Source organism: Sinohyriopsis cumingii, chromosome 6 (assembly GCF_028554795.1).
Source record: "Sinohyriopsis cumingii isolate HCF-2022 chromosome 6, ASM2855479v2, whole genome shotgun sequence".
NCBI lineage: Eukaryota > Metazoa > Mollusca > Bivalvia > Unionida > Unionidae > Sinohyriopsis > Sinohyriopsis cumingii.
This window is the reverse complement of record NC_142966.1, coordinates 126,808,784-126,825,665: the sequence shown is the minus strand read 5'-3', so window position 1 is coordinate 126,825,665 and position 16,882 is coordinate 126,808,784. Positions and strand designations below refer to the sequence as shown.

General features: G+C 34.1%; 1 protein-coding gene across 1 annotated transcript in view; it reads right to left on the bottom strand.

Annotated features, from left to right (window-relative positions):
* LOC149797913 (N(4)-(beta-N-acetylglucosaminyl)-L-asparaginase-like) overlaps window positions 1–14,485 on the bottom strand; it is a 35,852-nt gene extending 21,367 nt beyond the window's left edge. Inside the window, exons 1-3 of the mRNA XM_089962956.1 lie at window positions 14,315–14,485; window positions 11,272–11,428; window positions 2,288–2,400 (exon numbers count right to left, since the gene is read on the bottom strand). Of these exons, the coding sequence (XP_089819082.1) occupies window positions 2,288–2,400; window positions 11,272–11,428; window positions 14,315–14,447 (403 nt within the window). The 5' untranslated portion in view covers window positions 14,448–14,485. The remainder of the gene's footprint in view (window positions 1–2,287; window positions 2,401–11,271; window positions 11,429–14,314) is intronic.
* Between the last annotated feature and the right edge of the window lie 2,397 nt (window positions 14,486–16,882).

Below are 16,882 nucleotides of genomic sequence, written 5' to 3'. Positions count from 1 at the left end.
TCTAGGAATAAACTTTTGTCATGCACCAAAATTGGCTGAATGTGATCTACATCCCTGGATTAATCACTTACAAATATGTCTATTTAAATCTTGCCATACAAGCTCACCTAGGAATGAACTTTTGCCATGTAACCTCACTTACAAAAATGTCTATTTAAATAATCTTAGCACCAAACGTATACTACCTGTGCATCTCCAAATGAAGATGTGCTGCATACCAAACTTGTGTCAATGTGACCTACTTTCTTAGACTGACCATTCAATTTATTTATCAAATATTACCAATATAATTGCACTGTGGATGCAATTTGGGATACCTGTTTTATGTATTAAAATCATTTCAAACTTTCCATAGTTTATCTAAAATTACTTCTTCAGAGATTTCTGCAAATAGGTTTTGATAAAAATACATTCATACTGCTTTGTGTTATCATGTTCATTAGCCAGTACAGTTAAAACCACTCAGTCAAAACCTTGGACCATAAAATCAATGTCAGAGTGCTGGCTATGTACCCAGTACTTGTTTTATTGGAATAACTGAATTCAAGTCAACTCATTTTATTATATATATATGTGCATATATGTGTTCATAAGTGATCATACAAGGGGAGACAACATTTTTATATTTTGGGTGCACATTACACAAACAGACTGAAAAATCTGGTTACCCAACAAAGCCATCTGGATGTGTTACATGCATTACACAAAGATTTGAAACAATTATTATTAAATAATGACTAAGTTTGTTTAAACTACAAAAAATTGAAAGTATTTTTACTGTGAAATAAAAATGTTTTGTATTTATCTGTGTCTTGTTTTCTTTATTTTCCAATTTTTCTGATCCACAGAATAGATCAAACTATAACATATATTTAAAACAGAAATTAAGCATATAAGCTATTAAATTTATTTGGCCAAACAACATTTTGTAAAGAAAACAAAATTGTTTCACAACCTAAACCAATTATATTAAAGTAAAACAAACCACATAAATTATACAAATTGATATATCTGCTATTAAAACTACAGATTGCAAGCAATTAGCTAAGAGGTAAGTAACTAAATTTACAGATATTTCAATGTGTAGCAAGTTAGAAAGAAAATATCAGATGTCAATTGTCTTGTGATTTTTTTCTTTGTCCGACTGTTAAAAAGCCTTTGATCAGGCTGAGAGACATTGGCATATAGTCTTGTTATGGTTGAACAAATCAAAGTCAGGCTCGTCACAGTTATCTGCCCAAAAGTAAATTTGAGCTGTATCTTCACCATGTTAATTCCTTAAAATCTCAAGGTTAATTAGGTCTGGTTTTCAAAACTCATGAACAAACTGTGAAATAAAAGTGTTTCATTGAAAAACCCATATTAACGTCACCATAAATTTAGAGGAGTAATGATAACAAGACTTTTAAAGACAGCTGTGGTGCTGTGTAGTGTTGTGTGGTGTTGTGCTGTGTGGTGTGGTGTGGTGTGGTGTGTTGTGTGGTGTTGTGCAGTGTTGTGATGCATGTTTTGTGTTGCGTGTGTTGTGTTGCATGTGGTGTGGTGTGGTTTGGTTTGGCAAACTATCTCACATACCCACACTGGCCGAATCCTAGACTCGAACCCACGCAGACAGAGGTGAGATGGCAGTGATCCGTAATGGAGAGCACTTTAGACCACTCAGCCATTCAGGGCCCCAGTTGACAAGTTAGTATGCAAAAGACAATTGCAAAAGTTTACCCTGATCTCCCACTAGAAGGGTATGTGTTGTGAATTCCATTATGGCTGTAGCAGCAGATATAGGAGCTTACCTTGATCTCCCATTAGAAGGGTATGTGTTGTGAATTCCATTATGGCTGTAGCAACAGATACAGGAGCTTACCTTGATCTCCCACTAGAAGTGTATGTGTTGTGAATTCCATTATGGCTGTAGCAACAGATATAGGAGCTTACCTTGATCTCCCACTAGAAGGGTAGGTGTTGTGAATTACATTATGGCTGTAGCAACAGATATAGGAGCTTACCTTGAACTCCCACTAGAAGGGTATGTGTTGTGAATTACATTATGGCTGTAGCAACAGATATAGGAGCTTACCTTGATCTCCCACTAGAAGGGTATGTGTTGTGAATTACATTATGGCTGTAGCAACAGATATAGGAGCTTACCTTGATCTCCCACTAGAAGGGTATGTGTTATGAATTACATTATGGCTATAGTAACAGATATAGGAGCTTACCTTGATCTCCCACTAGAAGGGTATGTGTTGTGAATTACATTATGGCTGTAGCAACTGATATAGGAGCTTACCCTGATCTCCCACTAGAAAGGTATGTGTTGTGAATTCCATTATGGCTCGAGCAACTGATATAGCAGGTTTAATCCTCCTCAATGCTCCTACAGCTCCAACATCATGACTTCTCCTAAAGAATGGACAGATCGCAGTCACCAACAATTAAAAACAAGAAACCCTCATAGGTACTGATGCTGCATTAGTTTAAAAGAATTTCCATGAATCCAAGGTAAGTCCATTTTTTTAAATGCTGAGTATTAAAGCTGTCTCTGATATTTGTTTAAAACTCTACAATACCAAGTTTGTTGACAGAACTGTTTTCTTACATCTAAGTGAACATGTTTGTATGATACCTGTAAATGTAGTACAAAATTCTTTGTTGTGGCCTTTGATCTTGAACCTGACATCATGGATAAAAGATCACTGCATTTGACCTTTAACCAGATATCATGGATAGAAGATCACTGAACCTGATCTTTAACCTGATATCATGGAGAGAAGATCACTGAATCTGACCTTTAACCTGATATCATGGATAAAAGATCAATGAACCTGACCTTTAACCTGATATCATGGAAAGAAGACCACTGAAACTGACCTTTAACCTGATATCATGCTAGGTCACTGAACCTGACCTTTAACCTGATATCATGGCTAGACGATCACTAACCTGACTTCTAAACTTAATATGACAAAAGATATATCTGGTTTTCAAATTTTATTCATAAAAAAGTTGACCTGTTTTAAGTCAGATTTGGAGTATCAATAACATGATATTCAAGATGGCCATTATTTTCATTTAAGACGAATTAGACATCACATCAGTATCATTCTCATTTAAGACCAATTAGACATCACATAGGTATCATTATCATTTAAGACCAATTGGACATCACATTGGGAACATTCTCATTCAAGACCAATTAGACATCACATTGGAAACATTCTCATTTAAGACCAATTAGACATCACACTGGTATCTTTATCATTTAAGAGCAATTAGACATCACATCGGTATCATTATCACTTAAGACCAACTAGATATCACATCAGTATCATCATCATTTAAGGCCAATTAGACATCACATCAGTATCATTATAATTTAAGACCAACTAGATATCACATCAGTATCATCATCATTTAAGGCCAATTAGACATCACATCAGTATCATTCAATGCCAACTAGGCATCACATCAGTATCATTATCATTTAAGGCTAATTAGACATCACATCGGTATCATTATAATTTAAGACCAACTAGATATCACATCAGTATCATTATCATTCAGTGCCAACTAAGCATCACATCAGTATCATTATCATTTAAGACCAATTAGACATCACATCAGAATCATTATCATTTAAGAACAATTAGACATCACATCAGTATCATTATCATCCAAGGCAAACTAGACATCACATCCAACTAGACATCACATTGGTACCATTATCATACAAGATCAACTAAACATCACATTAGCATAATTATCATTTAAGACCAACTATACATCACATCAGTATCATTATCATTTAAGACCAACTATACATCATATCAGTATCATTATCATTCAAGGCAAACTAGACATCACATCCAATTAGACATCACATTGGTACCATTATCATACAAGACCAACTAAACATCACATCGGTATCATTATCATTTAAGACCAACTAGGCATCACATCGGTTTCATTATCATTTAAGACCAATTATACATCACATCAGTCATTATCATTTAGACATCACATGAGTATCATTATCATTTAAGATCAACTAGACATCACATGAGTATCATTATCATTTAAGACCAACTAGACATCACAATGGTATCATCATTTAGGACCAACTAGACATCACAATGGTATCATTATCATTTAAGACCAACTAGACATCACAATGATATCATTATCATTTAAGACCAACTAGACATCACAATGGTATTATTATCATTTAAGACCAAATACATACAACATAAGTCTTTCAGTGAAAACCCATAGTGATATGACCATCCTTTCTGGAAGAGTTGTGAAAAGAAGATTTTTAAGCTGGCCACATTGGCAGTGCTACTGATGTCCAGTGGATACCATTTTTAACATGGACCAACCAGGTAACATATGAAGTCCTTCAGTGATAGACTGTCCATTCAGGAGCAAAGATAATGGATTCAACAGTGATACCATAATGGCTATACTTGATATCACAACAACGTGATTTTCATTTAGGACCAACTAGAATCTATGCAGGTAGCAGCTAGTAGTTTTTTTAGTACATCAGTGGCTATATGGTACAAACAAAGGATAAAGTTTGATAAATATAAGGTCCAACTAGTCATCAAAAGAAGCCTTTTAGAAAAAAATACCCTTGTTGGTATGACCATCCATTCAGTAGGAGTAAATGTAACAAGATTTTCAAAATGGGCACTGTGGCAGCCAAAGTGGATGTCAGATCAACACCATTTAAGACCACCAATGCAAGTCTTTCAATGGAATGGAAACTAAAAGCATGGGATACACAAATGTGGGACTCAATCTTTAATGTCTACAAAATCACACCCAAAAAATGCATGAAAACTGTGCATTGACTATTCAAGCCCCACCTTTATTTCCTCATTAAATCTTTCCTATATATATAAAATCCCTTCACCCTTTTTAATAAATGAAAGGGGGAAGATATTGTTCTCAAAATATTTAGTTCTCTAATAGAACCTACCAGATCAATATGAATATCCATCCAGTAGTACATATAAAAATGATCAGTTTTGACAATATGGCTACAGTGGCAGCCATATTGGATGTCTGAGGGATACGATTTTCATTTAGGACCAACTATTAATAGATCCTGAGTTGAAACTGTTTATGAAACGTTGTCTTCACAGTAGCTTAGGAGAAGCTGTGATAACATGTGCTAATAGACACCAGACAAAATGCCATCGCTAAAAACATTTACACTATATTTTAAGGAATTTATCATTTTTAACTTCATCTTTTATTTTACATACATTTGACAGAACTTTAACTGTAACAAGATTTTCAAAATGGGCCATGTGGCAGCCAAACTGATGTAGGATCAGTACCATTTAAGACCAATAATGCAAGTCTTTCAATGGAAACTCGAAGCAGGGGATGCAAAATCACACTGAAAAATCAACTCGATGTGTGAAAATTGTGCATTGTATATTCAATCCCCACCTCATTAAATCTTTCCTATATACAAAAAATCCAACCTCCCCATTTTCACCAAATAAAGGGGAGTAATTTCTACTTAAAATATTCAGTTCTCTAACAGATCTTGTCGATATGAATATCCATCCAGGAGTATGGTGGCGCTCACCAGATAATATGTACTTTTGAGAGAGTGACGTATGTAAGGTGAAGTAGTTCGCATTTAAAACATGCACAGTGGAGAGAATGTTTGCATACCTCTATGCTACATTAATGTAATGTGGATGATATTTCTTTTGGATATTGTACTTTTGGAAATTTTACATGATTTAAGCACACTGCTAACTAAAATGACTGCTCCCTTGTGTTAAAAAATCAGTCTGAATTAGTCTAAAGTACACTATGCATAGCAGCTATTAAAATAAGGAAAATGAATTTTGCCAGACTAGACAATACCAGCTTCTGAAAGTGCAATGAATGAATTACCAAATATATAAAATGTAAAAAAAGTTATCGGCTCTTTTTTATACAAATGACCTCTGAAGTTCAGGAAGTGAAAATGACCAAGTAGAGCTAGCACTTTTTTGAAAGATGCACATTTGAAGTAAGGCCAAGCTGTATACTCTATAACCCATAGTACACCCATCAATCATACACCAAAATAAAGGGAATTAAAGGTTCTTTGCATTATACCTAAGATATACAAGGTCTTTTTTAAATAGCCAGTATAACCAGTGAGGAAAGCCGGGGACATTCTTTTTCTTTAAATTCCTAACCCTAAGCAAAATGCGAAACTGTATAGCGCCACCTTAAAGAAAATAAAAAATGTTTGCAATTATTTTTTTTTATTTTCATATAATTATGTATGATGTTCTGAATAAAATGGTACATTCATATTGCATTTAAGCATGAAAATAAACTAATTATGATCATTTTTCTCTTGCTTACATAATTTGCCATGAGGTATGTTTGTGTGAGTAGTGACCTTAATTATGGGGAAATTAGAAGACTTAGAATATAGGAATAGAGTCAACTTAAATTTAAAACTGTTGCAATAAGTGACAGAAATATATGGTGAAAATGTTTCTTTTCATTTATTTGCAATGAAATAAAAAAAAATAAATGATGAGAAAGTGAATTCGCTTCTTCCATATTAAACAATAGGCAAATATTTTACACTTTGACCTTTGACCTTTATGAAGCTGATGAGTTACCTCCCTTTTCTAATTGTAAAATTCATTGTTGATATCTCAGAAATAATTCTGGCTAGTTTCATGTTCCTATCATTCAGCATAACACTGGTTGCTATGTTTACAAAATGTAATGTGCATTCTTAAAATAGCTCACTTTTATCATGGGGGGGGGGAGGCTGGACTTGTTAGAGACTCTGACACTCATAAATACTGTTCTGTGGGGAAAAAAGCAGGAGAATTATTCATAAGGATTGTTTTGATGCTTGCGACTTAAATGTTTCAGCCATATAAACATAATTAAATCATAAAAAATAATACCTACATCTTCTTTATGGTGGCGCTCACCAGATAATATGTACTTTTGAGAGAGTGACGTATGTAAGGTGAAGTAGTTCGCATTTAAAACATGCACAGTGGAGAGAATGTTTGCATACCTCTATGCTACATTAATGTAATGTGGATGATATTTCTTTTGGATATTGTACTTTTGGAAATTTTACATGATTTAAGCACACTGCTAACTAAAATGACTGCTCCCTTGTGTTAAAAAATCAGTCTGAATTAGTCTAAAGTACACTATACATAGCAGCTATTAAAATAGGGAAAATGAATTTTGCCAGACTAGACAATACCAGCTTCTGAAAGTGCAATGAATGAATTACCAAATATATAAAATGTAAAAAAAGTTATCGGCTCTTTTTTATACAAATGACCTCTGAAGTTCAGGAAGTGAAAATGACCAAGTAGAGCTAGCACTTTTTGAAAGATGCACATTTGAAGTAAGGCCAAGCTGTATACTCTATAACCCATAGTACACCCATCAATCACACACCAAAATAAAGGGAATTAAAGGTTCTTTGCATTATACCTAAGATATACAAGGTCTTTTTTAAATAGCCAGTATAACCAGTGAGGAAAGCCGGGGACATTCTTTTTCTTTAAATTCCTAACCCTATGCAAAATGCGAAACTGTATAGCGCCACCTATATACAAAAATGAAAAGATTTGCCAATATGGCTACAGTGGCAGCCATACTGGATGTCTGAGGGGCAAAATTTTCATTTAGGACCAACCACTAGTAGATGTTGAATTGAAAAGGACAACGCTGAATTGAAAAGGACATCACTAACAATATTTTACCCTATGTTTTGAGGAATTTATACTTTTTAACGTCATGTTTTATTTAACATATATTTGACAGAATTTTAATGTTTATCTTTTATCTTTTTATACTGCATGCATACATCTATTTAGATGTAAGAAAGGTGAAATTCTTCATATCTGCATAAATTTAGTTTTAATTGGTGCCTTATGGTCTTTATTACATTGATATGCCTTTAAACTCTAATACTTACAGATGAAAACCATCACATATGCAAATGGCATGATCAAAGGTTAATAATGGCAAAAGTATCAATTGGATTGGTGTGATTTTTCTGCATAAGTTTCCACTAATTATATGCCATCTATACACATATGTCTACTGCTACTAATTAAATGCTATCCATATAACTTTGCCTATTACCACTAGCTAAATCAGCCATATACATTTGTCTACATCCACTAACTAATCTAATTTGATGCCAATCTTGAAGAAATATTGTCTTATTTCTGCATATATCCTTTTCACTCTTCGGAAAACTTTGTAGAATAACACCCTTAACAACCATCAATAAATTTTTTGACCAAGAATAAAACTACCCTTACGTTATACAACTGTCCTTGCTTAAATTACTTATCTAATAAAGAAGAGACTATTTTTTCAAGCCACCATTATGGTTAGATTTCTGGAAGGTATAAATCAGAAATTGACAGTTTTATGAAAATCTGGTATTTTTTTTCACATCATTCAGAAACTTGTCTGGAACCAAACCTTGACACAATGATATAATCAGTACTAAAAAAATTATAATTAAAAAGACATTCAACTAAACTAATTAATGAATTTTCATTCATTTTTAAAACTGTTACATAAGTAATGAATTTTCCCTACAACAACTGTACACCAAGCCATATATGCATTACTTGCTAGCCCTACCCACCATCCCTCATGTATCCAGTCACCATCTTTGTACACTTACTATATTCTTTGTTGTGCAATCAGTATTCAAAGCATTAGTCATAGCTTCTTTTTATTTTTATTTTAAATAATATTGCACTCCATCACAAGTTTCATTTTAAATAATATTGCACTCCATCACAAGTTTAAAGTGCTCATCAACATATCACAGTCAAGAAGTCCTGACAGTCTGAAAGTCTTGACATGAAAGGTACAAACTGAAAAGTCTTGAAAAAGATGGAGGCTTAAGGGAGTGCTACTGCATAATATGAAAATAATTGGGTTTTTTTACAATTAAAAATTAGAAAAAGGAGTGTTTTCCCTGTAAAAGCACAACATTCTGTCCCTTAAAGTATATGTCAAATATTTAGACCAGAATAGATAATCTAAGTCAAACTTCCAGATTTCAGAAATAGTGATGTCAGATTTGAGGGCACAGGAATAATGTTTACATATCTGAACAACTGCGGCTGTTACTGCAGAAGTTTGTGATTCCATGTATAGTCTGACAATACATCTCCGTTTGTTTGTACCCCCTATTGATTTCAATCATGGAAACCTTTAATGTGATAAAAAGTACAAGGAACTTACTCAATTCATTCACTGATTTACAATTTCTAACCTGACTGTGAGTAGAGTGTCCCAAACATCATCATCGTCTGCGCATTTCAAGCTTAACGCATGTTTTCAATATACTCGACAGACATGCTCAAGATCCATTTCCAGTTCCTGGACAAGTCCATTTCCAGTAAAGGGGTGTGTGCATGACTACCAATGTACATACATATGTCGTCTGCTTCCGATATATGCAATGTCGAATCAAACAAGGGAAAATAATGACAACAACAAATTTGCATTTCACGTGGATTTAACAAGTGGTTTAATTTCTATGTTCATGTGTGCAAAGGGATATAATTCCAAATTCTCAATGTAATGGCAATTTATCTGGCAGTTACCTAATAAGATCAACTACCTCATTATGTTGTTGGATGGAAATTAACTAGCTCATAGTGTACACAACATAGCACCATGTTAGTATGGAAAGTCTGTTAAGCATGAAATAGTGCAGGGGATGCCAGCATTAGTGCCATTCTGATCACAGTCAGGTTAGAAATTATGAATCAATGATTCAACTGACTTAGTTATGTGCACTTTTTATCACATTAAACGTTTTCGTTATTGAAATCGGTAGGGGGGTACAAACAAACTATAGTCAGACTATAAACAATAAGACTGTCTATTCCCAAAAGAATAAATGTGATGTGTGGAAAATCTTCCTGTATATATGTGATTATTTTGATCATGATGAGAAAAGAAAAAATATTTAAAAAAGACAGGACAAAAGATGCAGTGGAGCAAGACACTTCCATCCTATATGGAAAATGGTCTAAATTAAGTTGATATGAGAGAATAAGGTGCATCTCAAAACCATTATACACGTGCTGGATTATTAATGCTCTTGAACCTAGATGGTACCATCATTTCCAGTCAATGCTTGAAACAAAGCGAATAGATATGCATTTCAACTAATATAGATCGATATAACATGTTCTTTTTCCACAAATATGAGCGAGACTTTCAAGAAGCTATAGTTTTGATATTAAAATATTAGTCCCCTCAGCAACTCAGATCTAAATGGGTGGTCCTGGAGTTTAATGCAAAAAAGGAGAAAAATATCTTAACTAAGTTGAACCTGCAATATTACTATTTTTTTACTATTATAAAATGAGGAGTTCTGTAATTTCATGATAATCATGCAAAACCTTTCTTTATGTCAAGTCTACTCAATATTCTATATCAACCATTCCTATTATTACCATGACATTACTCCCACTGTCCAATTAAGAAATTCGTGTTCATACACCATTCTTTCATTATCAAACCAACAAACTTAAAGCAGGATACAGAGAAACTCATATAGGTGGCAGGGTCCAGTTTCGTAAATTGGCCCCTGGCAAATTTCTTAACTTAAGGCTATGGTGTGACTTTTTCAGCTATTATTGTTTACTATTTATAGATATGGATATATTTGTGAACTAGGTGTTTTGGGCTTGTGTTGTTCTTGAAATTGACGTCAAGCATGTACACTTTCCATAGCTGCTCTGCAGTATGTTGATAGTGAAATACCAATAGTTGGCCAGGAAGAAGAGCTAGCCTCCCATAGCAGTAGACACGTGGGTTCAAGGCAAGCAGAGTATCTCAAAAACGGCTTGGATGACAACTATTCTGAATTGCATCAAACTATTTAGTAGACAATGTTTTTCAAAATTTTCATCCAGGGAAATGGCTTGCGTTTTCACTGTGAGCACCACATGCTGTAAAAAATGGCATTTGGATGTGAAAAATGCATGTATAAAATAGGGGTTGGGGTGCATAAACATCTTCTGCTATGAACTGCCATTGACTTCTCTGGTCAAGTGAATACTATTCTTATGCTTTGTTTTAATATAGGTATCTAAAAATATGGACCTTTTTAACCTCACTTGTGTATTTGATTTTTTATGATTTTTTATACTAGGTTGCTGATTGCGGCATTAAATTTGTACATAAAAACTGGACCCTGCCCCCTATACATTCAGTATGTACCCATCCATGATCATTGCATCAAGAGTTGTTTCCCCTTGCTCATCTGGGCTTCCTCCCCACCCCACAGTGCCATCACATCTATCTGTCTCACATTTCCCGCACCCAATCTCAACTGCATCTACTGCTGATTTCTTCAAGTTGAAAATGGTGTTCCATGCTAAAATAAAAATAATACGGATTCTAGTTGAAAATGGTGTTCCATGTTAAAATAAAAATAATATGGATCCTAGTTGAAAATGGTGTTCCATGTTAAAATAAAAATAATATGGATTCTAGTTGAAAATGGTGTTCCATGCTAAAATAAAAATAATATGGATACTAGATCAGCTTGATTTACAATAAAAAAAATATGTCAGGTTAAAGTCACTACCTCAGTGTAGTGTGGAGAATGTTTGATTTACGTGCAGTCAACATTGTCCTCACAGTGGACTACCTCACTCTGAATTGAAAACACCACAACCATAATCCTGTAAATTTGGTGGTAAAATGCCACTACTTGATAACAAAACTAGAAGTTTTCATGTTAAATTTTCTGTTGGACTAAAAGTTTTCATGGAAAATTTCCTGTTAAACTTAAAGTCTTTATGGTAAATTTCCTGTTGACTAGAAGTTTTCATCATACATTGCCTGTTGGACAAGTCATTTTAATAATTTCAAGTCTAACAGCTAGTAAAGTTACAATTGTTGCCAGTCAGCCTAAATGTCAGTATTTTTAAGAGACAAGTACTCAGGCAAAATATATTCTTATAAGACCATCAATGTTTTCCCAATTTCATATTTTCAACTCATGAGAAGAAATCACTCTTTAGCATCAGAATACTAAATTGAGGTTTTTTATGTGATTTTTCAAATAAACTTGCATTTGCTATGTAACCATTTCAGCAATATACTTTATACCATTAAACAAGCAAACGCAGATTCATTTGAAGCACATCAAAACAAATTATGTAAAATATGAACATACCAACAAAGGTATGAAGGAATATATCGAGATTTGACATAAGATTTAACATGCATCCATTACTAAAATAACAAATCTTTCAAGTGAAATATGAAGTAACATTATGAATGGAGTATATTTTGGAAAATGTGAAAGCTAGTGGTTAAACGAGTCAAAATTGAGGACCAGGATACATTAATATTTCCTTGTAACCAAAAGATTGCAAAGTTATTTAAATTCAAAAATACATTTTATTTTCTATAATGTTATTAACTTCAAGAAATCACAATAAAAGTTTGCTTAAATTTTAAAGGCATTGATTGAAATATTTCACTATTAATCGGAAATGCAAAATAAACAATATTATATTATTCATTTGATTTTATATGAACTATATTCAGTATGACAAATAAAATTGAGGTTTTATTTCCTTAAATGCAGTACCTGCTAAACATACCAGAACTCTCACATTTACATCCAAGACAAAACTTAATACAGCAAAACCTATCTTGAATTACCACTGTTAATTGAGACCACCTGTCTTGATAGTTCTCCAGGCACTGATTTATTGATTATAGTGTTATGACTTGTTATGAGAGACCACCTGTCTTGAGAGATCATAATATTTAGGCAGAAGGGTAGTCTTTCAAGACAGTTTTTTGATAGAAATATTAAAATTAGATTCCAGATGACTTAGTTTTACTGAGACACATGGACACAGAACAGTCTGTATCTCTGCTTGTTTGCATCAAGTACTTCCATTTGGTTTGAAATGTCAATACTTGGACAGTGTTAGAGACCCCATAACAACAATCAGATTAGAAATGATAACTGGATGAAATAACGAAGTTGTATGCATTTGTTTACTTTCTTGATGCTTTTTGTTTTTAAACCAGTATAGGAGTACAACAGGGCTGTATCAGGTCATGTCTTGGGGGAGGGGTGTCAAAATCTCAAAAGGGCCCCGAATTTCCTCACAAGGGCACCAAATCAAACATCTCTGTGTCTATTTCCTCAAAGCGTGCATACTACCCATTAAATGTGTGCAAGAATACAAAATATGGTCGAATTTCAAGTGACTATGTGTGTGTGTCTGTGCATTTTATTTTTCTTTGCGGGGGGTAGTCCTACAATGTAAGACATATCATGTTATTTATGTTTTAGTGCTACAAAACAAAATAATCATGTGATAAGTCTTACGTTGTAAGACTAAGATGCCCAAAATGAAAATATCAGTGTTGAGGTCTTAAATGTAGGACTAAACAGGTGGCAAAAAACCCTGCAACCAACCCTGTCCTTTTTCAGCCACGAGTACAAACAAAAGGGATGGTGTACGAATACTATTATAGAAGTCCATTGGTCCTGCAATGTAAGATATATCACATGTTATTTATGTTTTGGTGCAACAAAACTAAAATATTATGTGTACGTCATACGTTGTAGAACTAAGAAGCTCCCTGCGGTCTGAATGTAGTCCTACATGTAAAACCTGACGCTGATATTTATGTTTTGGGCATCTTAGTCCAACAATAGCACCTAAACAAAATCAATATGTACTATGTCTTACATGTAGGACTATAGTCTGATAATACAAACCCGACTACAGATGTACATACATAAGTCATCTGCTTCCGATATTTACAATGTGGATTTAACAGGCGGTTTTATTTCTATGTTCATGTATGCAGAGGGATATAATTCCAAACTCTCAACTTTATGTAATTTACGCAATTATTCAGCATTTGCCGAACAGGATGAACTATGTCATTATGTAGTCTGATGGAAATAAACTAGCCTATAGTGTACGCAACACATGGCGCCGTGTTAGTATGGAAAGTCCGTTAAGCATGAAATGGTGCAGGGGATGGCAACATTAGTGCCATTCTGGTCACAGTCAGGTTAGAAATTATAAATCAATGATTCAATTGACTTAGTTCTGTGCACTTTTTATCACATTAAACATTCTCGTTTTTGAAATCAGTACGGGGGTACAAACAAACGGGGATGTAGAGTCAGTCTATATTGTAGTCTGAATGATGAAACTGTTGAGTATTATGCTCCGAATCAGCCTGCACCCATCAGTTTTAACGAAACATTTTCTACCTGCAGCTGTAGCATTTGTAAATGGCCATGTGTTGATAACGAGTGGTAACTTGTCACCCGCTGCTGACAAAATCACTGTAGCAAACAATGATACATATAGTAAACACCGTTTATAACACCAGTTTTCTGCCATCTTAACTGGTTAAATATCACATGACTGATCACTCAAGTAGTATCACGTGACTTTCACCCACCCACCCCACCCCTCGCAGTCATAGTCTGCTTCCCTGACCTCCCTCCACTAGAAGGAGGTATATTATTAAACAAATCCCAATACGATTTGTTTAATAATATACCTCCACTTCTTAATTCTTGGACACACTGTACTAATTATACGGAAGAACTGTGAAGCAGTCTAGAAATGGGTGACAAATAATAGAGTATATACGGGTTTGGTGGTCCATAATTGGTTAATAATGAAAATTAAAATTTTAGTAAAAATATCTTTTGAGATCTTATCATATCGGTAATTTTAAAAAATATAGACGAAACTATTCTGATGCAATTTTAGTATTTTTATAGGCTTGAATTAAGAGTACTCAATAATGAAAGTAGCACCTGATTCATTTGGTGCAGAATCAATAACATGTGTTTAATGTACATGTAGATTTAAAATAAATGTCGCGGGTCATATGGTGTTCTCCACATAGAAGCTTGCACCAAGGATAGTTGTGCATGGAGAAATATAAGTCTGATCATCAGCACCCACAAATTTTAAGTTATTGAATTTTGAATATGATGGTGTTTCTATATGTTTACTATGGGAGTTGAATTAGTACTGTGACTCCTCTTCGTTATGAGGGTCAAGCACAGGCAATTGATTCTGTGGAAACTAATGTGTGTACTCACCATATAACATATGGTTAGTGTACACATTAGTTTCCACAGAATCAAGTGCCTGTGCATGAACGCATTTTGATCAACATGGCTCACAACATGAAATATTCTCGCATAGAAGTGTTAAAAAGTGTGCCCTATGTGGGGAAATGATGCACTACGATGAATTCTGCTTGTTAGTATTCTTTAAGATACATGTTAAATCATCGTAGAACTTTGTGCAGCGTTTTAATTTACGAATCACGCGTATGTGGGGTGGAGTGTAAATACCATTTTACTCGACCCTGTACATAACTAGGCGCGGCTTAGTCTTATACTTTTTTTTGGCAACCGTAAAGTTCACTTTTAATAATGGGACAGTATTTGTGACCTAGAGGTTAGAGCGTCCACCTTGGATACAGGAGGTTGCGGGTTCGAACCCTGGATAAGTCATACCAAAGACCTATAACAAGGTACTAACAGCTGCCTCACTTGGTGCACAGTGTTAAGTTGTTAGAGTTAAGACTGGTTGGTCTGGTGTCAGGATAATGTGACAGGGCGGGACATAATGCTGCATATCTGCAGCATGATGCCTCAGTGCTAGACATCACTTTAAACTGCCACACTGTAGACATCAAACAAAGACAGCAGAATTATTGCACTGTGTACTATATACTGATGCAGCCATAATTGCTGAAACAATACTGCAAATCAAAAGGGCAGTAAAGAATTCCATTTGAATGGATATTGAAAAAATGTGCATCACAAAAGTGTTAGATCTGACAACAGTCATCTGTTTCAAAAGGACTATCCAAATTTAAAAGAGTTTGATTTTCATAAATTAGTGGCTAAAATAGCATCATGTCAGCCATTACTTCTAGAGAGCTTTCTGGCTGTTTCAGTGTGAATAAGCAGAGTTGGTAGCTTTAAATAAATACATGACCTGATTCCATGCCATGGACTTCATTCCATGCCGTGGACCTGATTCCATGCCGTGGACTTGATTACAGCCTTCTAATGTCCTACAGATTTCATGAACTCTCTAGACTTCAAAGGGTACTGACAGTTGTCCTGCTGGATGAATGCGTTCATGAAAAAGTTATCTTTTTGGTATTTTTTTGTTTACTTGTTCCAATTTCCCTAAAAGAAGTTCGTTATTTAAATTCATAGTGTTACATGTTGCATACCTTTTTGCATTTCCCCTATTTTGCACTTACAGATTCTGCCAGTGTTATACAATAACATGTCTATTAACAAAGCATTTCTTGACCAGTCAAAAAGAAGTACTATTTGGTACCATTTTAACATTTACTTCATGTATATCTTTGTAATATTAGAGAAAGCTAAAAGTAATTAATTCAAAAGTGATTAAAACACAGATGAGAGATTTTTTTTAACTTGGTCTGAATTGATCACTTTGAATAACTTCATCTTCAAAGTTCCATTTAATCTTGATTAATTTTTCTGCTTGTAACTGTAAATATGTAACAAATAGTACTAATGAGTTTGTTCTTTTCACAGAAAATAAAGAAAAAGAAAACTGTATACATATAGGACCAGGAGTTCCATTTTTTCCTTGTCATACTTGCAATATCTATGTGATCTTTTTATTGTTGTACTTTGATATTTATCTGCATCAGAATTAATTTTAGCTAATATTAGGAAGAAAATCACATAATCATGATGTTTATATTTGATTCTACAAATAATTGCAAAATCCAAGAGAAATATTTAAACTCAGATTGGGACTTG